This window comes from Protopterus annectens, chromosome 9.part0 (assembly GCF_019279795.1).
Source record: "Protopterus annectens isolate FY-2018-M chromosome 9.part0, PAN1.0, whole genome shotgun sequence".
Taxonomy (NCBI): Eukaryota; Metazoa; Chordata; order Ceratodontiformes; family Protopteridae; genus Protopterus; species Protopterus annectens.
The window spans coordinates 1,137,809,664-1,137,836,428 of NC_056743.1; the positions used below are offsets into that span (position 1 = coordinate 1,137,809,664).

The 26,765-nt window shown below is 42.7% G+C and overlaps 1 protein-coding gene across 2 annotated transcripts in view; it reads left to right on the plus strand.

Moving 5' to 3' along the window:
• PRPF19 (pre-mRNA processing factor 19) overlaps positions 1-26,765 on the plus strand; it is a 253,313-nt gene that overhangs the window by 76,840 nt on the left and 149,708 nt on the right. For both annotated transcript variants that reach the window (XM_044084000.1, XM_044083998.1), the window contains exon 5: positions 20,179-20,261. In XM_044084000.1, the coding sequence (XP_043939935.1) occupies positions 20,179-20,261 (83 nt within the window). The remainder of the gene's footprint in view (positions 1-20,178; positions 20,262-26,765) is intronic.

The window sequence follows — 26,765 nt, forward strand, 5'->3', positions numbered from 1 at the left end:
CATGTCACCTCAACAAAGGTCAGCCTTTCACCTTGCCCACAGCCAAGCAAGCAATGACAACAGATGCATCGGATTACGCCTGTGGAGCACACATGGCAGGGCAGTGTATTCAGGGCAAATGGTCTGCAGGTCAAATGCATCTCCACATCAATCAAAAAGAGATGCTAGCTGTACAAAATGCCCTAACAGCTTTCAAGGACCTCCTACATCCAGGACAACTTCTAATAAAGACGGACAGCACCACAGTGATGTGGTACATAAACAAACAAGGGGGCACACATTCCTACCCCCTATGCAGGCAAGCAGTGACCTTGTGGAACACAGCACTGACCTACCAAGTTCAACTACAAGCACAATTCCTGCCAGGAAAGAAAAATACATTGGCAGACAAACTAAGCAGAAATATCATGGATCCTCACGAGTGGAAACTGGACCCACAAGTATTCACAATGATGACTTAAAAATGGGGGAGCCCAGACATAGATCTGTTTGCCTCCCCCCAAAACTACCAACTGTTTTGCACAAGGACATACCACACTCTAGCCTAGAAAGTGGACGCCCTCTCATTCAGTTGGAAAATACTAAGTGTATGCCTTTCCTCCACTGCCTCTTCTGGCAAAGGTGCTGCTAAAAGCCAGATTAGAGAGGCCACAAATGATACTCATTGCTCCAGACTGGCCACGCCAACACTGGTATCCAATATTAAGGAACAGGGCTCAAGGCCCAACATGGATTTTACCTCACATTCCTCACCTGCTGACTCAGCAAAACAATCAGATTCTACACAGCCAGCTCAAGACTTTAATTCTGGCTGCATGGCAGATTATCTAAACAACCACTCAACACTTCTGTCTACAGCTGTTATGGATGTCATTCTGAAGGCCAGGAGACCCAGCACCAGGAAAACCTACTTAGACAAATGGAAAAGGTTCTTTGCCTGGAACCAGGCTAAAGGCCAAAATCCTCTTGTCCCAAATATTCCTCAGATTCTGCTTTAAAAGATGTTGCACAAAGGCCTTTCCTTTTCATCTATAAAGATCCACACTTCAGCTATTTCAGCTCATTACAACACGGATCCTCCTATTTTTTCACATCCATTATTAAGACACTACCTCAGAGGGGCTAAGAACATAAGACTGCCCCGAAGAACACCAACACCAACTTGGGACCTCAATTTTACTATCGCCTTTCGAGCCAGCTTTTTCAGCTGATTTACAATTTTTATCATGGAAAACTGCCCTGCTGCTAGCAATAACTTCAGCACGAAGAGTCTCAGAGCTACAGGCCCTAATGGCAGTGGAGCCTGTCATAATTTTTCATCAAGACAGAGTCTCTTTATGAGCTAACCCTGCCTTTATGCCAAAGGTAGTATCCAGTGTGGCTCTAAACCAAACCATTCATTTTACCCACCTTTTATCCAAACCCCCAGAATAAAGGGGAAAGGCTCCTACACTCTTTGGACATTCACAGGCAATTACGTTTCTTCTTGGATAAAACAAAGGTTTTCGGAAAATCTGATCAGCTCTTTGTATCCTATGCTGCAGGATCTCAAGGAAAGCCTATATCAAAACAGACCATTTCAAAATGGATAGGGCATTGTATCCGTTTCTGCTACACACACCATGGGAAACCTGTACCTGGTAACATTAGGCCTCATTCCACCAGGGCTACAGCAACATCAGCAGCCTTCCTCAGAGGGGTACCAACCAAGGATATTTTGGAAGCTGCAACTTTGAGTTGCAAGCTTCTTTACTCAAAAACCAGAGCTGGCTTTGCCACTGCAGTTTTGCAGGGCCTACTAGCTTCTCCAAACCCTGTTTAGTACCAACCGCCCAGCCTTAGCTTTGGGATTCAACCCAAGTGTGATGACTGCAGCAGTGTAACACGATGAACATAGTACAGTTTTGTACCTGCCATAAATGTAGATGTTCGAGTGTTCACACTGCTGCAGTCCAGGTTACCCTCCCACCTTCCCCTCTTTTTACCTGGGTTTTATCTATAGCTCCCTGTTTATACAATCTCTAAGATGTATTTCTATACGGTGTATTTGCTTACAGCTGTAGCTATTGTTTTCTACTTATGTAATTTACTTAGGATTATGTATTGCCTTCCTATTTGGGGGCACCTGACATCTGGGGCAAGAAAAACTGAAGAAAATGGTGTCGGCTGCCCCTTTTATACCCCTGTCGCACTGATGTCAGGGAAGAAGCGACAGCAATCGACGCCGGACCAAGACTTTGGAACTCGGGCCGACTGCGGGACCCGCCTGACGGCAGATAACCCAAGTGTGATGACTGCAGCAGTGTGAACACTCGAACATCTACATTTGTGGTAGGTACAAAACTGTACTTTCCTCTCTTTACCCCTTGTGCTAACCCAACCAAGTGCTGTAGCCATTGATCGGACCTGGGTCAGTGAGTCACAGCCTGTTTTGAAGTAAAACAGTTTGTCTTCTGAACCCATGGGCCTTTATGATATAGTATGTGAGATTTCCGTGCATTTCTAGTATGTGTAAATGATTTCCAGCATTCTGATTAGTCTGGATAAAAAAAAAAAGGCAGCTGAGTGAACTGATAGTTAATTCTCAGCCAGCCTTGGCATGAATGATCGATCAGTTTTCCGTACAGATCTTTCATTATAAAGAATTGCATAAGGTGGGCTGCAAAGCAACTCCTGATTACTTCCTTCTTTCTGAGGTAGTAATGGCTAGAAAAGTGCTTTTCCATGAAAGGTTCATAGGTAGGTACTAGGCTATTGGCCCTAGGGCCTATATAAGCCTAGCCAAAAATGTACCCTGGCTTTTGCCACCCAAGAAAATTATTTTCCTGTGCCCCTGTCGAGCAGAGCCACAGAAGTGATCCCTGAGGTGAATTTCCTATTTCCCATCCAGTCATCAAGATTTTTCTTGAAGAGTGCTAATGAGGAGCTCTGTTTGACATAGATAGGTAGTCTGTTCCAGAGTATGGGAAGTCTCTGGGATAGGAATCTATCCCTCCAGCATGTTCTGTTTATTGTGGTGACAAGGTTTAGGTCCCTAAAGCATGTAGCTCGGAGGGATTGGGATTTCTTTAAGTGGAGCATGTCCAACAGCTCTGGGTTTGACATAGCTTTGTATGTTAGGCAGAGATCGCCTCTGAGTAGGCGATATGCGACGGAGTAAAGCTGGAGTTTTTTGAGATGGTCTACATAAGGCATCTGTTTGAGGCCAGTAATCCTCTTTGTGAGGTATTTCTGTGGCTTTTCCAGTTGTTGTAGATGTCTTGTGAGGTACATACCAAAAGGGGAGTTGTACTCTATAATGGGTCTAATGAGTGATGAGTAGAGGGGAACAATGACCTCTTTTTCTGGATGAGAAACCTTTTGTGGTGAGGTGAGCCATATAGAAGGATTTCCTGACCACTGTGGCGATTTGGTTATCAAAGGAGAGACTACTGTCCACCTGTGTCCCAAGGTCTCATCACATTTTCTGCGTTAAGTAGACTACCAGCTATGTGGTAGTTCATGGGTACAGAGTTTTTACCAAAGGGGGTGACAGTACACTTTTTGGCATTGAGCTTCAGGCCATGGCTTTGACACCAGGCATCTGTCTCAGTGAGGCCCTTTTGTAGTATGTCCACATCGTTAGGAGTTTCGATTATGGCTCCTAGTTTGCAGTCATCTGCAAACTTTGTTAGCCTGTACTTCAGAGAAGTAGATACCAAACAAGAGAGGAGCCAGGACTGAACCCTGTGGTACTCCACATGTTCTTCGTGTTTCACTGTTGCAGTCATTACATTTGGGTAATCTGCTGGCAGGTTGCCCTCATTCGGCCTGAATATCAAAGTCTTGGGTCCTGGGTCAGTTCCTGTCTCTTCTATGACGTCAGGTCATCAGGGGTATAAAACAGACAGCCAACGCCATTTTCTTTGGTCTTTTTTGCCGCGCGGTGCCTGAAGCAGAAGCAAGTGCCGGTCGGCCGACTCCTGAAATTTTCGAATTCGAGTTTCAGAACCGAAGTCTTCAATTAAAGCGAAGTACCTCGTTGGGGAAACTTTTTTTCTTGCTGCATACCGATGTCAATAAAAGTTAATAATTGCATTACTTGTGGGAAGCAAATACCTCATAAGAATTTTCATTTGTACTATATTCCTTGTCTAGGCCCAGATCATAACGTGCTTTGCTGTCATCTTTGTGCTAGATTTAACCAACGCACTATTAAGCATTGGTATAACTTTGCTTCAAAATATTTTGGAAACGGATTTAACTACCCTGAAATGTTGTCGCATAGCAATCCGACTACCGGAGTTCACAAAAACACGCAAAGAAAAGGACAGAGACAGACTGTCGAGGTCCAAAACTGATGACGAAGCTTCTCCTAAGCCAGTCTCCGGTTCGCCGGTACTCAGGCGCTTTCGCAGCCCCTGATACCCGCTACTTTCGAGTCGCAGGCCTCTACCGAGACCCATGTGGAGTCCAGCACGCCACGAGATTCTCAAAGTATTGTACCTGCGGATGTCTCTCCCCCTGATGGGTCCGGAACCGCTGAGCAGGCACCGGCTTCTGAGCGTGCCCTCAGGCCTCAACATTTCTATATAAAATCGACACTAGCTTCAAAAACAAAGACAAAAGCAACTACTAAGGCTAAAAAAATGACGCAAGAGCCACATGCTCAGGCCTCTATGCCCAAAAAGCAGATGATCAAAATCTCTGAAGACCTGATTACCTTGATCAGTGGTCCCCCCCCCCCCCCCCCGATAAGAGGCCTAGGCAAGACACTGATTATGAATCTTCAGATCAGGTTTCTATTTTTTCTGATTCCTCTTCTGATCAGGAATTTTGTATACCACCCTATGAGGATTCAGATGCAGAGGAATCCATCCCATCTGCATCTCCTCCTGAAGATTATTCCTTTGGAGAAACCATGCATACTTTGAGGGAACATTTTCATTGGGAGAGTCAAGATTTCTCAGAATCAAAAAAGAGGCTTAGGGATTTCCTTCTCCCTCAGCATAGGCCTTTAGCCGTACCTCCTGTATTAGACATTGTTGATGTGTTTTTGGAATCAAGCATGACTCCAGATTCCTTACCTCCGGCTCATAGCAAACCAGACAGATATTACAGGGTTCCTGACTCGCACAAATTTTTATTCAAAAACCCTGCTGCTGACCCTGAAACTATCTCACAGGGTCCCAAAGGTGTAAAGGCATCAACAGCTAAGAATCCAACCCCCTCTGATAGAGATTCCAGGGCGCTGGATAGATGAAAGAAGGTTTATACGTCTGCAACCTTGGCAATTAGGGCCATAAACTGCCAGTTTCATATGCTTAAATATCAACAGCATGTTATGGGATTATTGAAACCGAAAATTATGTTGATTTCTGAATGTGTGGAAAATAAAGAATTACAGGAATTATTGCATGCAGCAGAACAAGTTGGAAAGCATACTTTGCAATGTGGTTTTGATTCCTTGGAGGCCTCCTGCAGGGCCTCAGTTACTGGATCTGTGATTAGAAGGCATGCGATCATGTTAAAGCTAAATTGTTAGATGCACCTTTACAGCATGATACTCTGTTTGGTAATCGGGCAGAAGAGGTTTTAAAGAAAATAGGTTTATAGGTTCATACTAGGCTATCTGCCCGAGGGCATTTACAAGCCTAGCCCATAGTTTTGTGGCTTATGCCACCCTTTTAGTTTGGAGAAACTATGCCCATTATTTTGCTGTGCCTCTGTCGAGCAGTGACACTGAGGTAATCCCTGGGGTATATCTGCGATCTCCCATCCATTGGTCAAGATTCCTCTTGAACAAGGCCAGCGAGGTGCTCTGCCTCACATATACCGGGATTTTGTTCCACAGCATAGGGAGTCTTTGGGTGATGAATCTATCCCTCCAGCACGTCCTATTAATAACCGTGTCGAGGTTTAAGTGGAAGACAAAGCTAAGTCGATGCAAACTGTAAAAGACTTTTTACAAGTGCAGCCACCAAGATTCAGTAGACACTGGCCTACAAAACATTGGACCTTTCCTGTGTCTGACAGAGCTTCACGGGGCAAATCCAGACACTCAAAGGGCTCTAGATAACAATCACAGGCTTCTTACAGGTCAAAGCAATAGGGTGCCTCTACCTCCAAATCTGGTGGAAATAAAGCGCAACCCTACAGTAAACAGTCTGAATGACTTCCCTCTGCCATCACCAAGCACTTAACTTTTGGCAGCCCCCTTAGGGGGAAAACTAGCACCTCATACACAAAATTGGCAGTTAATAACCCAGGACAACTGGGTATTAAACATAGTATCCCAGGGATACAGATTTCATTTCCACACTCTGCCAATTCCAAATGGTTGGCCAGATCTGCCACAAAATCAGTGGGCAGAGGCACAGAAACAAGTTGCGTCCCTCATGGATATGGGGCTATTCAGCCAGTGCCAGAACAGGAAAAAGGACAGGGGTTTTACTCAAGACTGTTCTTGGTACCCAGAAAAGACAATGCCTGGCACCCAATACTGGATTTATCAATTTTGAACATATTCTTGGACATACCAAAATTCACAATGCTAACTTTGCAGCAGCTTCTGCCCATGCTGGGCAAGAACACTTGACTAGTGACTCTATTGAGGCATACCTGCATATCCCAATAAGGGAATCGTGCAGAAGATACCTCCGCTTCAAGGCTGGTTTTATGCGTTACCAATTTTCTGCACTGCCCTTTGGCTTATCTACTGCGCCCAGGGTCTTTACAAAGTGCCTGGCACCAGTAATTGCATTTTGCAGACAAAGAAGTATACAAATCTATCCTTACTTGGACGACTGTCTCATTCAAGCAGAAAACAAGGACATTCTTCTTCAACATCTGGCGTTTGTGAAAAGGCTTCTAACATGCCTAGGGTACACAATAAATGAAAAGAAATCACAACTGGTACCCTCTCAAAAGATAACATTCATGGGTGCAAGCTTGACTACAACTGCCCAGATGGCTTACCTTACGCCAGACAAACAAAGGCAACTGACTATTTACTTCAAACAGATGGCAACAAAAACCCAGTTATCTGCAAGACAAATTCTGCAGGCTTTGGGGTTTATGGCATCCTGCATTCTACTGATTCCATATGCAAGACTGCATATGAGGAAACTACAGTGGTACCTAAAAAGTTTATGGAGTCAACATTATCACAGTCTGGAAATAATGATTACTCTCATTCCCTGCCTGCAACAGGAGTTTCTTTGGTGGGCAGAGACTTGTCACCAGAACATGGGATGATCTTTCACTCTACCCCTTGCCAACCAAATCCTAACTACAGATGCATCATACTATGCTTGGGGGCCCACCTGGCGGGGAGATGCATTCAGGGCATATGGAGTCCAAAACAAATGCATCTGCATATCAACCAGAAAGAGATGTTAGCTGTTCAGAATGCCCTGACAGCCTTCAAGGACTTACTTCATCCAGGGCAACTACTGATAGACAAATTCTACACAAGGACTTATCACAGACAAGCATAGAAAGTGGATGCCATATCCTTCAGTTGGGAAAGATTCCCTATCCTTCAGTTGGGAAATCCCAACCCATCAGTCTACGCCTTTCCTCCTCTGCCTCTTCTTCCCAAGGTCCTACTAAAGGTCAGACAAGAAAAACCAAAAATGATTCTGATTACCCCGGACTGGCCTCGCCAACACTGGTACCCAATCCTGAGGAATATGTCTCAACTCCCTCCTTGGTACTTGCCTCAAATACCTCATCTACTGTCTCAGCAGAACAATCAAATGCTGCACAATCGGCTCCAAACTCTGAACCTGGCAGCATGGCTGATCATGTAGTTATTCAAACAACACCTCTTAGTAAATCTGTGATGGATGTCATTTTGGAAGCCAGAAGGCCTAGTACTAGAAAATCTTATGCTGATAAATGAAAGAGATTTTGTGCTTGGAACCAAGCACAAGGAACTGACACAGCAAAGCCAAATATTCCTCAGATTTTACAATACTTGACTGAGATGCTTGACAAAGGCCTATATTTTTCATCAATAAAAATCCATGCCTCTGCCATCTCGGCTCATTACAACACAGAGCCACCAATCTTTTCTCATCCTTTACTGAAGCAGTATCTTAGAGGGACCAGAAATTTAAGGCCTCCCAGAAGATCACCAATTCCTGCATGGGACCCCAATTTTGTGTCGGAAAAGCTCACCCTGCCTCCATTTGAACCAGCTGCTACTGCAGATATAAAGTTTTATCCTGGAAAACAGCTTTACTTCTGGCAATCACTTTAGCAAGAAGGGTTTCAGAGCTACAGGCCCTCATGGCTGTGGGGCCTTTTATTATATTTTATCCAGACATGGTGTCCCTCAGGACCAATCCTTCCTTTATGCCTAAGGTGGTATCCAGTGTGGCTCTTAACCAAACTATTCACCTGCCAACTTGTTATCCAAATCCGCAGAATAAGGGGGAGCGGATTCTGCATTCCTTGGACGTGCACAGACAACTAAGATTCTACTTAAATAGGACCAAATCACTAAGAAAGTCTGAGCAGCTACTGGTGGCATTTGCTGCAGGATCAGAGGGAAAGGCTATTTCAAAGCAGTCTGTTTCAAAGTGGATAAGCCACTGCATTCGTTTCTGCTATTTGCATCTTGGTAAACCGGTGCCCAAAGGCATTAGGTCACATTCCACCAGGGCTGCATCTACATCAGCAGCTTTTCTCAGTGGGGTACCAACCAAAGACATTCTAGAAGCTGCTACTTGGAGTTCTGTTCATACTTTTACACAGCATTATCATTTGCCTCTCTTCTCTAAGTCCAGGGCAGGCTTTGCCACTGCAGTTCTGCAGGGCCTTATAGCTGCTCCTAATGCTATTTAGTTCCAGTTCTCACCCATAGCTTTGGGATTCTACAACTAGAAATGTAATGACTGCAACAGTAAAACATGAAGAACATAGTAAAGTTGTGTGCACTTGACATAAATGTAGATGTTCGAGTGTATTCACTGTTGCAGTCCGAGTTACCCACCCGCCATCCCCCTTTATTCTACAGCTTTTCTTTCCTTCACTATATTCTACAACCTTTGTGGTGTATTTGCTTTTAGATGAAGGTACAATTTATGTTGTGACAGTTGCATGTACTTATAATTTATATATATAATATAATATATATAAATATATATATATATATATATATATATATGTATGTATATGTATGTATATGTATATGTGTATATATATATATATATATATATATATATGTGTGTGGGTGTGTATAGACTGTGGTAGTGGTGCTGTGGTAGCGTTGTCGCCTCACAGTTAGATGTTGCCCATTCGATTCTCAGTTAAAGCGTCTTCTGTGTGGTGACATGCGTGAATGACCGTTCCTTCGTTGAAGGTTGTGCGTTAGGCCCGGCAAGCCAGCACATAAAACTCTACAGCCAATCATTAGTGGACCGGAGTTCCGCTGTGGTGACTCCTAACCGGGAGCAGCCAAATTATATATATATATATATATATATATATTTGCTCCCCATTTGGGGGGCACCTGACATCTGGGGAAAAAAAAACTAAAGAAAATGGCGTTGGCTGCCTGTTTTATACCCCTGACGTCATGGAAGAGGAGACAGCAACCGACACAGGACCCAAGACTTTGATATTCAGGCCGACTGAGGGCAACCTGCCAGCAGATTACCCAAATGTAATGACTGCAACAGTGAATACAGTCGAACATCTACATTTATGGTAAGTGTACACAACTGTACTTTGTCACTGGTCTGAAGTCAGATTTGGAGTCTGCTACTTTCACAGTGTGGCTTCTGTCTGTGAGCCAGTTGGCAACCCATCTTGTGACATAGGGATTTATACCTAGTTTAGTGAGCTTATCTATATTTCCAGAGTGGGGGATGGTGTCGAAAGCCTTGGCGAGATGTAGATAAGCTGTGTGAACCACCTTACCCGCATCTATGGCTTTGGTGACTGCTTCAAAGAAGTCAATCAGGTTTAGGAGACATGATCTGCCTTTTACAAGTCCGAACTGGGTAGGATCCAGAGTTTGAAGATTACCAATGTCTTTGTTTATGTGTTTCATGATGATACGTTCTGCAGACCAGGCTCGTCAGGCTAATGGGGCGGTAGTTCCCGGGGTCTGTCACAGCTCCCCCTTTGTGGAGTGGGATAACAGTCGCGGTGCACCATTCAGTGGGCACAAAGCCTGAGGTGGAGCTATGATTGAACATGGTACTTAGGTAGGGTGCCAGTTCATTCTGTAGTTTGTGTAGAACGCAGCTTGGGATATTGTCAGGTCCCATGGATGCTGTGTTCTTGGCTTTGGAGAGTATGTTTTTTACCTGTGCAGCCGTGGTTACAGGAACTTTACATTCTTCCGGTATAGAGATGGGCCCTCTAGGGGGTGAGAGGGTGGTAAAGTTAGCACTGAACCTATCTGCCAGGATGTTGGCAAGATCAGTTGGTTCTGTATATTTAGTGCCATTGTGCTGTAACTCAAAGCAGATCTGAGTGTTGCCATTGAGATTCTTGACATAGCTATAGAATGCTTTGTGGTGGTCTTTAGAGTCAGTGACAATTTTGTTTTCGTAACTAGCTTTGGAGGATTTTATGAGGGATCTCAGCTTCTTACTCAGGTTGACCAGGGAGTTCCTCCAGTCATGGGATTTTACTTTTTTTTTTTTTTTTTTTTTGCAACAGTTTCTTCCTTCTGTTGTAGAGTTTGTTTATGGCAGAGAACCACCAGATTGGCTTCCTGAGGATAGCATCTTGGTTCTATTAGAGATAGCATGATCCATGCACTCGTGTAAGTGCTTATAAAGTGCATTTGTGTCGGATTCAGCAGTCGTACCTCTGTTGTCCGTCTGCATGGGTGTCATGAAGTTTGCCACTTCTGTCTTAAGAAGTGTGAAGTTGACTTTGGAGAAGTTTTTTACGGTGGTTTCCCTAATTGGGGGTGGGATGTGGATGTCTAGGGTGATTAGCTTGTGGTTGGATCTGACCGAGTAATTGACTCTGGTGTGGAACACCGGTTGCCCATGTTGGTAATGACCAGGTCTAGGATATTGTTGCCCCTGGTGGGGGTGTGAATAAGTTGATCCAAGGTGTTGGAATTTATGAATTCTAGAAAACGTTGAGCAAAAGAGTTGGTACATGAGTAATTTTCCCAGTTAATGGTGGGGTAGTTGAAATTGCCCATTATTAAGGTGCTGGGTTGTACCCTAATACTTTCCAGTGTATCAAGAAATGAGGAGTGGGAATCCTGGGGCATGGTGGGGGGTCTGTAGCAAGCTACAATTTGGATTGCGGTCTTGCCCAGAGTTAGTTGCACTTGGATAATCTCGGATGCATTATGCTGTGCAACTAGCCTGGAGATGTGGATATCCTTAATGAATATGGACACGCCTCCGCCTTTAGTGCTTCGTTCTGGGTTAGATGGCCGAAAGGTGTGGTATGAATTGTAGCCTGGTAATGCAGGGGTGCTCTCTGGAGCTTTGAACCAGGTCTCTGTCACTGCACAGATGTCAATGTTCTCCATTTTAAGGAGTGCCTCGAATGAGTGCATTTTGAGGTTTAGACTTCTAGCATCGAGTAGCATTACCCTCAGATTTTGCTTCCTTGTACATGTTACGGTGGTGAATTTGTCATTTGAACCTTGCCTAAAAAAGGCACTATAGGGGTGGCAAGATCCTTAGCCAGTATCCGGAATCCTAAGGGTGACAGGTGCAGGCCATCTCTGGCAAAGCATTGTGGTCTGTCGATCATGTCGTCCCAGGCAGACAAATACTGGATCCCCTTAGAATGACACCAGAAGCTTAGCCAATTGTTGAAGTCAATCATTTTGTCCTTGTACTGTGGTATCACTCTGGGTGATGGCAGGATGCTACTGAGGGTTAGGGTCATACCTGCCTGGGATACAAGATCGGAGAGCTCCTCCATTTCTCTTTTCATGTAGTCCAGGGAGGTACGTCTCAGGTCATTCACACCAATAATATCATTTCTTTCTCATCTAACATTCTGTTGCATATTTTTTTCATTTCCTCTTTACAGTAATTTTTTATTTGTTAGGTGGATATGTTACACTTTTGAGCTGCAGACCTTCCTCCTTTGATGTCTTGTGGACCTTAAGAGAAGTTGTGCAATTCCCTTTCATCTGTAAGGTGTTTATTGTTTCTCCTTGTCTTAGGATTTCTTCTCTTGTTAAAGTTATTAGTGTTCTTGTTTATTTCAGTCTCGCTTTGAGTCTGTTCTATGGCACCTTGCTGAGGAAACAAAAAAGTTCAGAACTTGTTCTTTTCTTTTGTAAGATCCTGTAACTACAGGCCTGAATTAACATTTATCCAATTACAGTGCATTTTTTCCTTATGGGATAATCCCCCACCCCCAAATTTAAATATACTAACTCAGCACACTTGGAATAGTGAGAAACTCCCTAGTAACAATTAATTAAAATCTTTCTTTAAGCTAGAGCTTTTTAACGTCTTCGTGATCGAACAGTTGAAACTTGCTACATCACCTGTGACTAAGCAGTTGTTCTGTCTGATATTGCTGTGGGGTAGTCCCCACCACACCATGGACCAAACCTTTAGAAATTATAAGTGTAGGAACAGAACCCTTCCCCAGATGCGTACCAGCTCTGTCTTTTCTGTCTGAAAAAAAAGAATAATGTGTTGACATGTTCTGTGTGTCAAGCTTTTATTGCTGTTAACATTTTATTTATTTTATTTATTTTACATTTGTTGACCGGGATAGTCTGACTGGATGCATGTCCATTTTCAGCGGAGGCCCGGGGAGAAAAGCTCCAAGGGTAAGCAGATATAGCATTATATAATACCAGCATTACATATTACAAACAGACTATATACAGAGATTAAATAAGTAAGCAAGTTAAACAAGTTCCACAGGTTAGAGTTAATCCTGAGCGCAAGTCAGGATTAAATTAAATTACATAGTAAACTGGTTAACAGATTTTTACACATTCTAGAGAGTGTTAGCCAGGCTTGATACATTGACATAGCCAGTTAAGTGACAAATGTTGTTTGAGTCTAGTTTTAAATTGACCTAAGGTGGAAAGCAAGGTAATATCAGCTGGAAGAGAGTTCCAGGATTTACTTACAGAGTTTGCAAAGAGAGTCACCGGCTGTGTTAATTTTGCTAGTCTGAATTAGTAGTTTGTTAGAGGATCGAAGCGGTCTAGGATTGTTATAGGGGGTGATAATATTTTTAAAGTGCAGGAGTATTGTTCGGATTATACAGGATTTTATAGGCCATAATCAGTTGGTTATACTGGATTAAGCTGGGTAGTTCAAGCCACCCAAGCTGATTTGGATTGATGCAATGATGTGTCCTGAAAGGCAGCCCAGTGGCAAACCTGGCAATGTGGTTGTAGCAAATTAAGAGTTTGTTAATGACAGTCTTGCTTAAATTCGAGAGTAGAGAGGATGCATACAGAAGGGTTGAAAGAAGGTGAGAGCGAGCTATGGCAGTTTTAGCTGGAGGGGTTAGGAAGGCTTTTATTCTGTACAGTGACCCTAGTTTTTTATTGATGGTTTTGATAATTTGGTTAACATGTAGGTCGAATTTTAGATTGTCTATGATGACACCTAATAGTTTTGTAGAGGGGTCAGGGGGGATTATTGTGCCATCATTTGAATTTATGGTAAAGGTGAAAGCGGTAGACCTACGTGTTGGTGAAAATAACAGCATTTTAGTTTTTTTGGGATTTAGGATCAGACGATGTTCAGAAAGCCAGTCTTCTATTGTATTAAAGGTGGTCTGGGTAGCTGACCATAACTCTACTGGAGATGTGGCTGAGAAAATCAGAGTAGAGTCATCACCATATTGGATACAGCTGACTTTTGGGATGACCGTATAAAGGTTGTTAATGAAGATGGAGAACAGCAAGGGCCCTAGTATAGAGCCTTGTGGTACTCCAAGGGTGTTGGGTAGAAGGTTAGAGAGTTTGTTCTGCCAGAGGACAGCCTGCAGTCTACCTTTCAGGTAGGATTGAAACCATTGAAGTGCTCTAGTATCTAGACAGAATGTTTGCAGGGTGTGGATTAAAAGTTGGTGATCAACCATATCGAATGCCTTGGAAAGATCCAAGAAGAGGGCTGAGGATATATAATTATTGTTGCAATTATGGTGTTGGTGTTGGTAAAGGCTAGGAGGGCTGAAGTAGTGCTGTGATGAGGACAGAAGCAGATTAGGTGGTGCATGAGTTGTCTATGAATACATTTTTCCATAATCTTTGCAAGTGGAGAGAGTATAGCTATTTGGCCTATAATTGGAGAATTCAGTAGAGCTGCCTCCTTTGTGAAGTGGGATTACATAAGATATTTTCCAGATGATGGGAATTTTAGCTTCTACTATGGTTCGATTGATTAGTATTGAGACTGGGTAAGCAACAGCATCAGCTGATTTTGTAAGTACTCGGCAGGGAGTTGATCAGCAGAAAGTGTAGTGGGTTTTAATTTTTTGATCAAGGTATGGATAAGTGAAGTGGCGACTGGTTGGAAGCTGAATGCGAGTAGGTTTCTAGGGGTGCTACTTTCAGGACCAGGGGAGCTAGGAGGTAGTTGGCTAGCTAAGGCTTGAATTGTCTCAGTAAAGAATTGGTTAAAACTGTCAAACATCTGCAGGGGTTTTATCAATAGTAGCAGCAGGGATTGTAGCTGAAGTTTGTCCAGGATGTAGTAGATTATTTAAACCTGCCCAAACCTTCTGAGGGTTATTTTGATTTACTGTCTGTAAATTACAGTAGCATTGTTTTTTGTCTTGTAAAATTGATTTGTTGGTTTCGTTCCTGGATTGCCTGTATTTAATGTGATCTTGAGGGTCTTTAGAAGAATAAAGCCCATGCTTTCTTTCTAAGGGTAATTTTGAGTTTAGACTCTTTAGAAAGCTATGGCGCAGTTTTTGCCTTGGTTCTCTTTGAACGAATAGGTGCATGTAAATCAAGGATCTCGAGGAATCTGTTGTTAAAGTATGCTACTGCTTCTTCTAAGGGGAGGTGTTTTAGAATAGACCAATTACATGAGTTTGGTTCTTGTTGGAATTTGGCAGGGTCAAAGTTTTTATTGTTTCTAACCTTTCTGAGTAAGGATTGTTGGGAATTAATGGTTTTGTGCTTAATTACATATGTGAGAAGGTGTTCGATTAGGCCATCAAGGAGGGTACCAGAGGTGTACAGTTGGGGGGGACTATTAATGAGTACCCAGTCAAGTATGCTTTCTTTTTGGTTGGGTTTACCTATCCTGGTAGGGGTGGATATAATTTGTGTAAATGCATGCAGGTTAATATGGGTGGTTGGGGATTCTGAGGAACAGGTGCCCCAGTCTATGTTAAAGTCTCCAAGTAGTAGGGTTTCTTGGGGGTAGTGACATGATAGCCAGTGCAGGATATCTTCAAGTGTAGATATATTGTTACCTGGGGGAATGTACATACAGATGATATTAATGCATTTATTTTTATTAAGTTGTAATGCAATTTGGTGGCAAGAATCCCTGAGTTATTAATCTGAGGTGGTTGTATTACATCTATGGTGACATTCAACTCAGATTTATAGAGTACAGCTACCCCACCCCCTTCCTCAGAGCACGATCCAGCCTGTGTATGTTGTACCCAGGTAGTAACACTTCATTGTCTTTAGTGTTGGGTTTTATCCAGGTTTCAGATAAACAGAGAATCTCGGGAGTGGACATCCAGAAGTGCATGCAATTCATATACCTTGTTATTAATGCTTCTAATATTGAGATGACAGGCTAGGAGGGAGTTAGTTGGCCTATTAATTGTAGGTTTGTAGCTTAGATTGCAAGTAGAGGGGGTATGTGTATCTGAGTTGGGTGGGCCAGGGTTGGGGTGAATATCCAAACCAAGTATTGGGTTGAGTCTATACCTGGTGATGAACTTCAGGAATTTGTTTATTAGTTTGTGGTAGTGTTTGGATCTAGAGCTAATGTGCCTGGGGTTGAGATGTTGATGGACTGAACAAGATGTTGAATAGGATCTGGTACGTATGTAAGTATGGTTGAAGGTGGAAGGATTTACAGCTGGGGTGATAGTATGGCCTTTTGCCGGTGAGAAACTGGTTTTCATACAAGGTAAGGAGGTATGGTGTGAACAAGAGGGGTAGTAAAGAGGAGTATATCATTATCTGTGATTCAGCTAGTGAGTTAAGGAACTGTTTTTCCTGGTGATGCAACACCAGAAGATAGAGTGGTGAGGTAAAGGTACTGGAAGGGGGGTGGGAGAATGCCAGATGAAAGCTAGTAGGTGCTATTAAAATGTAGGTAGAAGAATGGGGGTGGGTGGAATTATCCCAGATGAAAGCAGATAGGATCTAGAAAGTGGGGGAGTGGCTATAGTACTATAAATTTAGAGGTACTGGGGGCGGGAGGGAATTGGGGGCAGGGAGGGGAGCGAAGAGACCCGAGCGTTGCGGGGCAATTGCAGTTTACAAGGTTTCCTAAGGTGTCCTAAAGCTGTAAGGCAAGTATTATAGCAAGTTACAGGGGAAGGAGGCAAACACTCAAGTAGAAAAAAAGAGCCCTATGACTGACCAATTTGGTGACCTGCTTAATTACAAAGCACTGTAAGTGAAAACTTAACAAATGCTTTTTGTGTGCAACCTACTCTGTTTAAATGCTGAGAGAACCTGTTTGCAGTCCTGTAGACACTGTTTTGTAGGGAACTGTAGAGTTCAACTAGGAAAAGAGAAAAGCAGAGATTCTAGGGTAAGCATGAAGGCAACAACAGGCAGTTATTTTATAATAATACATTCAGAAAGGTTTGGTGGGGGTAAAGTAGCATACTTCAGAATGAACTCAGATTTATAGCTAAGAAACCTAATTAGGCAAGAGAGCAATGCAGTAATTGCCAGATTTTAAAGATATACCAGAAAAACTAAATCAATTGTACAACTGGAAAATTGCCAGTAAAAGCCCTTCAGGTATAGCTAGCCCCAGTTATTCAAGTCATAAAAGCACTTCTTCAATGTGTGTGTGCAATTTAAACATTAAAAACACATGCAGCAAGTAGGAGCTCAGATTATACACTTTCTCTAAGTAAAGGTTCAGTTTAAACACAAAAGTCACTAGCTACTTATAGAGCCTCTGAAAAAAATAGAGCAGTCTGTGCAAAATCAATATTTAGCAGCAGGTCATTCAGTTACACAAAAAACAGTAAAAGATCCATACTGTGAAGAAGCTTACACTAAGTCACACCAGGTCAGCCAAGGGGGGAAGAGAGAGGGAAATCCTAAGCACCTAGATTTGAAAATGATGCCTGCACTGAATTGCAGCAGTTTAACCTGTTTGTGGAAAGAGGGGGGGTGGGGGAGAAGAGAAGACAGTAGGAGTGGTTACAGGGAATACCCTGATTGACATCAGAAAAAGGACACATCAGCAGGGGTTTCATTAAATAAAAATCCATATCTGTCCAGCCTTCTGTCAACTTTCCTTCAGAGCTGAAACCTCCTACTAGACTCCTACTGTTAACCAAACCTCATATGTTTCATGAGGTAGGCAAGCCATCCTCTTCAGTATAAAAGACACTAGCTAGAAAGATGGATGCTATGATACCTAAAGTTGTTTTGCAGGTTGAAGAGATTAAATTGCTCGTTTCATTATCATAATTTTAGAGTTTGACTTCCTTGACAGCTAAAGACCAGACTCTGGAAGAGAGATCCTCCATGCCCGTTTCTGGAGTTTTACTCTGCTAGGTTTGAGAATGGCATGGCCAGGGTTCCTAAATTGCTCTCTGCTGCCCTTTTGTCGTCTGCTTTCATGGTGGAATGGGGAGGTTCAGTAACTTAACCCCTTGCATAGGTTGTCTCAGAGGTGGCTCTATGCTGCCATTTCCCCATCCGTTTCTATGGTGGACTGGTGCAGCTTAGTAACTTAGATTCTGTAAGTTATTCTCAACAGCTTTACTGCTTTAAGCTCTGTCACAGAAGGTATAGGAATCGGTCTGCAGGGAGTCTGTGCCAGAGTTGGAGACCTTTTCAGTGAAGGGGTCATCGGTGCTAGACACAGCAGTGTATGTATACCTTGATGCTGACGACCCACACCATTGTATTATTCACTTAAGGTGATGCCTTCAGCATCCTGACAGTTGTAGTTGTAGAAGTCATGTGTTTGTGGCGCAGAGTCTGGGTATTGTTGCTACAGGTGTTGCTGGTAATGCTGCCTTTTAGAGTTTGTGCCAGTGCTGATGTATGGGTTTGTGAACTTGTCATCCTGGGGCTCAGTGTCAGAGCATCAGTGCTACATTCGGTGCTGCTGTTTTCAGTGTCTGTGGCAGTGGGGATGTTCCTGGCTATCGGCACTACAGTTCATGGTGTTGTGTGTACAGGTGGTATACACCATAATATCAGACATGCAGAATTGATTTGCATTGCACCTCCCACTTTGGGTATCACTTTCTGACTTGATGTTGGCATGTATGCGACTGGTAGAGCAGTCCCTTTTTGGGGCCCTTGCGTTCCCTTCCCACCTCTCATGCAGGACAGAGTGAGAAGGACCCTTTGTAGTGCTGCTGTACAACACTGGCAGGAAAATGTTCTTCCGAAGATTAAGTCTGTATGTAGGAGGAAGCACATTGACTTCCTGGAGTCTCTTATATTGGGTATTGATGACTGGAAGGAGTGAGATTCCCATACCTCATCTCAAATTGGGAAAACACAAAGGCACTGGAACACCTTTGGTGATGCTGTAACTTTTATTGCGCTGACATAGGTTGTGAAAATTACTCAAAGTTTCAAGTTGGTGTGAGCCTTTCATCATGAGTTAAGTTACTGATGTTTAAATGTAGTGCTTAAATATATACCTGTACCAAAAAATGCTGGGGTGGAAAACATGCAGCTCATTCTAAACCTCAGAGAAGGTGTGTGTGTGTGTGTGTGTGTGTGTGTGTGTGTGTGTGTGTGTGTGTGTGTGTGTGTGTGTGTGTGTGTGTGTGTGTGTGTGTGTGTGTGTGTGCTGAGAGAGAGAGAGACACTGAAAGTGCAGAACAGGGTCATGACATGCTATAAAATCAAAGTTTAGCATATTGCATTAGAACTGGTGTTCACCAAGTAGAGAAAGTAACACTCATGAGATATTGCTCTGACATTTAAATCTCAAAACAAGAGATACATAGGGCGATTAGTTAAATCCATAGAAGGAAAGAACTTATTTCTAAGCTGTTAGTCTGCTTAAACAAGCAGTCTTTGTGAGATAGAGGTTTTGGTTAACGGATAATATGAATTAGCAGTTTTGTGCAGTTTATATTGATGAGAAAGGCAAGGGACTACAACGAGAATAAGATGTAGGGTTTGAATGTGTACATATTTATGCAGTTAATACACTAAACAGGCTGTGGTTTAGCTAAGGGACAAAGGGAATGAAGGAGAAAGAGAAAAGAAAATAATGGTTGTGTTATGTAGCATAAGATCTGAAGAACAGCAGAAGTGGATAACATTTTGTTATAATGCAAGTCTAATCAAAGGCACATCATCCCTGTGTTTCAATGTGTTTGTATTTTCTGCTAGTGGATCATCTCAGCATTTCTTTAAGTTTTTACTCAAATGGGAGGAGATCTTTGAGTGAGTTCTTCAGTGGATGCTGTGAATTCATTGGTCAGAATTTATCAACTGCATTGCCTAAACAAGTCAGAGTATTGAGAGCTTGGAAGAACTATCTTCAGTAGTGGCCGCATCTGCCCAGTGTTGTGCGGGGCAGCGAGGCAGTTCTTTCCAAATTCCTACTCCAGTGGAGACTGTCACCACTGACCTGTTTGTGGGTTGTGGTGGGAGCTTAAGGCCAAAACTATCCAGGATGTCTTGACACCCCTCCCCCCGGCTAGTCTTCACATTAGCATACTGGAGATGAGGGAAGTTCTTTTTACCCTGTTAGTATTTCATGATTCCCTGTCCACTTCAGCAATTTTGTAATAGTGCAATGAATCGGCAGGCAAAACTAAAGGAAGTAAAATCATTTGGTTGTAAAATTGTTGCTGAAGCAGCTAGGAAATCTGTAAACTTTACATATGATCTGCTAACTGTGCTGCTCATTTGTTAGTACCAGGATGTAATTGTGTTAAGTACATTAGTACTTTGGTGATTTGTCTATTTTTAAGCTTTTATTTTTATAGTGAGCTACAGAACAGTGTCATATTGGAGTATTAATAAATTTTTGTTACAGATACAGTTAAAGTATCATTTTTTTTTGTTGTTCACAGCTTTGGCAACATTGAAGCCACAGGCTGGCTTGACCGTGCCACAGGCTATTCCAGTTGCACAGCCTGCAGTAGCCGCAGCAGTGGTATGTATTTTGTCTGTATTCTTATTTATATGCCACTGTATGCATGTCTTTTGATTTGGTGGGACTGTTTGTATTCTTTTCTGGGTAGCTGAATCCTAGTTGTTCTGATTTCATACAGAGTTTTCCAGATTAACATTTATGATCAAATCATGCCCCCCACCGGACCTTATGTTGACCATTTCCATGTATTCTTTTGTCAGTCTCCTGTTCATACTTGTTTTTGCAGTTCTTTAGTAAATGTATTACATATTTATTTCCCTCTCATTGCAGCCAAATATACTTATGTTTTCACAATTTAGAAGTAGATGTTTTGATGATGCTCTTTCTGGAGTATTACATGAAAACAGGTTAACGAGAGAGTGAATACATTCTCAAGTTCATCCCTTCATGAATTTTAGACTACACATAGCCCTTTAGAGTTGTTTGATTTGCAGACCAAATACGTTTCGGCTAGATGTGCAGATTTTCAGGGAAGCGTGCTTGTTTGGTATGCTCTTAAACAGTACGGTTGTGCAGTCGCACCTCTAATGTTGCCATTCTGTAATCTGTAGTTTTGGTATGTGTGTATATTTTTACCATCTGTACTTGTGTTACTAAACCACAAAAATAAATTGCAAGTAGCAACAAGCTGAGCTTGTATTATCTCATTTAGTTTCAGAAGCTTCAGATAAACTGTTTTGGAGCATGGAGTGCATAGGTCCAGTTCCTTTGTATTTTTTCAACATTCTTCTTCTTCTTCTTTTGGCTTTTCCCGGTTAGGGGTCACCACAGCGGATCATCTATCCAGTCATGATTGGCAGTGGAGTTTTATGGTGTTGAGTTGCCGGCCCGGTGCCCAACCTTCCACAGAAGGCATACACACGCACACACTCACACACTCACACCTAGGGCCGATTTAGAGTCTCCAATCCACCTACTGCATGTCTTTGGGATGTGGGAGGAAACCGGAGCACCTGGAGGAAACCCACGCGATCACAGGGAGGACATGCAGACTCCACACAGAAGGCACCCCAGCCGATTGCTCTTACATTATTCCTACTGCTATCCTTCGTTGAAGATAATGGCTCTGTTGTGGTGGTTTAGAAGTGCTGGAGGTTTACCTTTTTGAGCCCACCCTGATTTTTTTGTGTTGTGAGCAGCATCCTCTGACAAGCTGGCTTTCTTCTGCTTCAGACTTGTTAGCCTAAGGCACTTCCAAGTTCCAAACAGGATGCCTTTGTCTGTAGTCAGTGTACTGCAGCAGTATCCCCCCCCCCCCCCAGACACACACACACATAATGTGAAAGTAGTGCTCCACAAAATCTCTACTCCCCCTTTCTAGGGTAAGAGATTGCAGTGGGCTGCATCCTCTTCTTTTTGCAGGCACTGTACAGCAGAGGTTGTAGGTGATGTAGTCACTTGCAAACCATCTACAGCTGTGGACTTGCCAACAGGTCACACTATTGTGTTATTAGTGAAGAAGAGATGGTTAAAAGTAGTAATAAAAGTCTCTGGACTACCACATTATGAAAGCAGTACATGAACATTTAAATGTGATTTTACAAAATAAGACTGATTTGCATTGTGTGCCATTTACTGCTAGTGTTGTCATCTGATGCTAGACACCTCAGTTCAGGGAAAAGACATTTTATTTTGTGCAAGCTGTGTAATCTTTAACGTTCATCCTTTTTTATAGTCTACATCTTCAAGATCCAGGCAGGGAAAACTTTACATTCAGTTCATTTATGTAGTGGAACACTGCACACAGATGTAATGTTTTAGACCATTTTCTCTCCCTCATAAATCCTTCATGCAGATGTCTGTTTCTTTAAATGGGTTTTCAGTATGTTCAAAAGCAAAAAGAAATTCACGTGTGAAGGATGTTTCCTGAACAGAAAAGAACATTAACTGTGCAAAAGTGTGTTTGTGTTTGTGTGTGTGTTTGTGTGTGTGTGTGTGTGTGTGTGCTTGTGTGTGTGCTTGTGTGTGTGCTTGTGTGTGTGCTTGTGTGTGTGCTTGTGTGTGTGCGTGTTTGTATAAAATGGTGATCACAGAGCTGAACATCATTGAGTTCAAACTGAAAATGGAATAGGTTTCAACTCACCATGTTGGGGAAAGTAGGGTAACTGTTTGTGTAAGCATTGTCAGCTGTGACTCCTGCCTATTTTTACCTACTGGACCAGGCGAAAAAATTCTGCATAAGGATTGCAACCTGTGCAAACAGTGATGGGCAACAATATTTGTATAACATGCTTTCTTTCATAAACTGCAACGTAATGTTGGAAGTGTTGACGTTATAGCAACTACTGAAGGCTTGAATTAGTTAACTGTGTGCCTCCAACTAATGGATCAGTGCTGAACGCTACTTTAAGTGTTTTGCTTTTGGGTACCCTACCTTTACTACCTTTCTGCCCTATTCTTATGCATTGTGAGTGTCTGCATATAGCTTAAAAGTAATTGGATTCACTCAACGACACAGCTATCTGCATTTATTTCACTCTTCTAAATATCCCTTGTCTTAATTTGCTTACGGTTGCAAATATTTCCTTTCTTTAGCATATGTGCCCTAGAAGTCACTTAGTGATACAGTTATATTGGCTTTTGCTTCTCTCCACATAATGTGCACTAAACCTTCTAATTAGTTATAAACTCCTGCTGTGAGAGTAGATATTTGTACTCTGTAGACTGCCATTTTTACACCCCTACTTATGTTTCCCTGTAATGCTGGCTAACACATATTTTCAATGCAGCTGCTAGCCCCAGTGGAAGTGCTCCTGGTGTTTTTACCACGCGCTGGAACACTACTACTGCTCTTATTCCTTCACTACTCTTTTGTAATGGCTCCCCCCTCCCCCAGTTAATGTACATTATCTATCTGTTTGCTGCAGCTGTCGACAATGTTCTCCCACTGCCCTTTTTTAGGATGTTAAATGTATGTTTCTTCTAAATTTAGAAAAGAAAAAAACATAAAAATCTACCATACTTTTACTACTCTTACCCAGAACAAGATTTCTGATTTGCTCCAGTCAATGTTACCAATTGTATGTATAGCCCATGCCTGCTGCTAGATGATTTGTTGCTAACTTAAGCTACTAAGTCTAAATCTGTGCTTACTACTTAGCCTTGGACCAACTCGTATACGGTAGTCCCTCTGGCACCTCCATACCATGTGAAATACTGCTGTTTGTGTATACTTACCTGTTGCATATCTTTGTCAAAGCTATTCATTCAGTGTATTGTACTGCTTTTTACTGCACTGCCCTAGGAAGTTACAACACCTTTTACTACTGCTCACCTACCCCCCAACCATACTCTGCAATCAACTGACCTATTCTGCATTCAACTTGAACCTATTTCCCCCCACTTTATAACATTATAGTGTACACCAACATTTTCAGTGACCTAACTCTCACACACTGTACTACCCCTACACCCTACATATTCAAACAGATAGACACCTTCATATCTAACATCATAACACCTAGTCTTATCTCCTGTGCTCCAGCTGTTTTACCTCCCTTCCTCCCCTAACTCTTACCTTGTCTCATTTTTTTTAGGTATAGTCAAGCCATCTGTGCATCCCTGCCTCGCACTGGCCCACTTTAGCTGGAACTTACCAGTGGCCAAGAACCTCTGTGTATACCCCTCTCTAGTGTGATGCAACCTAAGTATGTACACCTCACTTGTGCAAGGTATTTGCTAACAACTATCTTGTATTTACCCCTGTGATGGCTGCATCTCACCTGGTGACCATACCCTAAATTCCTCTCCTTCTTCTTACCAGACTTTCTATCTCTTTCCTCACCTCTCTCTAATCTTTTTTTTACTCCTCTGTATACAACCACCCCTAAACTGAATTGTCCATACCTGATTACCAAACATTCTCTCTCTGTTTCCCTCTAACAAAGCTGCCTCTGTTGCCACTACTTTCTTCTCTCCCTATATACTACTCTCCTGCTGCTTCACTAAAGGTGCCTAACCTATACATTCCTACTCCATCTTCAGCCCAGATACCTCTGTTCTTAACTAATAACCCCCATTTCTCCTTCTCTCATATCTATCCTGCTTCCCTGATTGTTTTCTGAGTCCTTCCTTGCGAGTGTAGCTCCACTACGCTCGGGCTCACTTCGCTCCCCTACCCTACCCCCCATTCCCACCACCCCTATGACAATTTCCTTTATACCTGTTTATCCCTCCCCTTCTTGTACAACTAGCAAATGAAACTTCATTTCCTTCCCACTACCACTCCCACCAATCTATCCCTGGTAAGCATATTATCATAAATTCCTCTACATCATAATCTCCTCTCACTTGCTTCCTACGTAATACACCCCTTCCCCTAACATGCAATATCTACTGCTACCATCTATACTACTCCTTTCACTCTCAATCAGCACCTCCTATCGTATACACCTCCCTAACCTATACCCCCCTACATCTCAATCATACAATTCCCCTACATCTACTTCATCTTTCTATATCTCCCCAAACCTCTTTAATACCCCTACCTCAAGCCTACATAACCTATCCTTTCTACACATTCTTAAATCTTCACACAAGGCAAAATCAAAACTACTCAAATTCCACTTAAACCCCACAGCACACCTTTCTCTCATTACCAATCTACTACGTAATGGTGACATACATCCTAACCCTGGCCCCTCCTCTTCTCTCCCTCCCTTCTCCCCCACCAAAACCTCCCCCTCACTGTCGCCACTGGACTCTTCTAAGACTACCCAACCTCAGTCACAAAAACCCTCTCCATCCAAATACTTGCCTGTATACTCCCTTAACATCCAGAGCCTAAGAAATAAGATAACAGAACTTCACTCATGGATAGCTCATAATACTCCCCACATCCTTTCCCTATCTGAAACTTGATTTAAGCCTCAAATCTCAAACAGTGAAATTCTTCCCCCTGGCTATAACATTTTCCGCTCTGATGGACCAACCAAAAAAATAGGGGGTGGCGTAGCCATCCTTTTACTCTAACAACCTCTCACCATACCCTTCCCCATCTCCAGACTTCCTCCCTGCGGAGCTCCTAATCCTTAACTGCCATCTCAATGCTCACAAAAAACTTGCAATAGCCGCCATCTACATACCTCCTGGTAACAATCTACCTGTTCTTGAAAGTATCCTGTCCTGGTTTTTCGACAGTATACATTATGAGACCCTTGTATGCGGCGATGTCAACATAGACTGGACTAAACTCTCCACTGACTCTCCCCAACATAGTATCCACCTACATGGCTTCCACCAACTTTTCTCTTCCCCCACTCACTTCTCCAAGAACTCCACATCCAGCTCCACCATAGACTGGATCCTCACCAATGCCCCCCACCACTATCCCAATCCATCCACCCTACCCGATGCTCTCCGTGACCATCCCTATCTCTATCTTAAGGCAAAACTCCTATACCACTATACCCCATCTAATCAAAGACTGTTAAACTATTTAGTTTCAATGTATCCCAGTTCATCTCCATCCTCCAAAGTATAGACTGGTCCATTCTTCGACAGCTCCCCATGAACGATGCAGTAACTACTTTCAATAACATCTTCTTGAGTACATTCGACTCCTTGGCTCCCTCAAGGAAGATCGGCGTTAAATCTAAACATGCCCCATGGCTTACCAAAGAAACTAAGTCCCGTATGAAACAAAGAGATAGTACTTGGAAAGCCTGGACTAAATCACAACAGCCACCTCTCCTCATAAAATATAGACAGCTGAGAAACCTTGCCAAAAAACAAATTATCAATGACAAAAAGACATACTACACCTCATCTCAGTTCAACAACAAATGAAACCCTTGCAAATATTGGTCACCTATTAACAACATCCTATATCCTGGAAGGCCCACCACTCCCTACCCTAACACATCCCCTGAGGAAACAGCTACCCTCGTAAATAAACACCGTATCTCCTCCATCCAAAATCTTGTAACCACCAATTCTAACTCTGCTCCTGTACCCAACCCTCCAAATCCCCAAAACACACCTTTATTCTCCTTTGAGCCAGTTCCCATAGGTTATATCAAGTCTTTACTGCACAAGCTCAAACCGTGCTCTCCTTTCACAGACAACCTACCTCCCTCCTTTCTGAAACTCAATTGCCTATCCCATAACCGTACTTATAAATAGATCTATTCTCGAATCTACTGTCCCTACTCTATGGAAATCTTTATATACAATCCCCCCTGCATAAAGGTGGGAATTCCAATGACCCTTCCAACTATAGACCCATCACTGTTCTATCCCCACTCTCCAAACTGCTAGAAAAATGTATTCACACCCAACTTCTCAAACACCTCTTCAACCACAACTTACTTAACCCTACTCAACATGGTTTTCGTCCCCATCATAGCGCTACCACTGCACTCCTGTCCTTCACTCACAACATTGCTGAAGCCTTAGGTAACAATAAACTCATTTCCTGCCTCTTACTTGACCTTTCCAAAGCTTTCAGTACTGTCTCTCACCCAATTCTACTAGCCAAACTTGCCAAATTTCACCCCCCCCCCA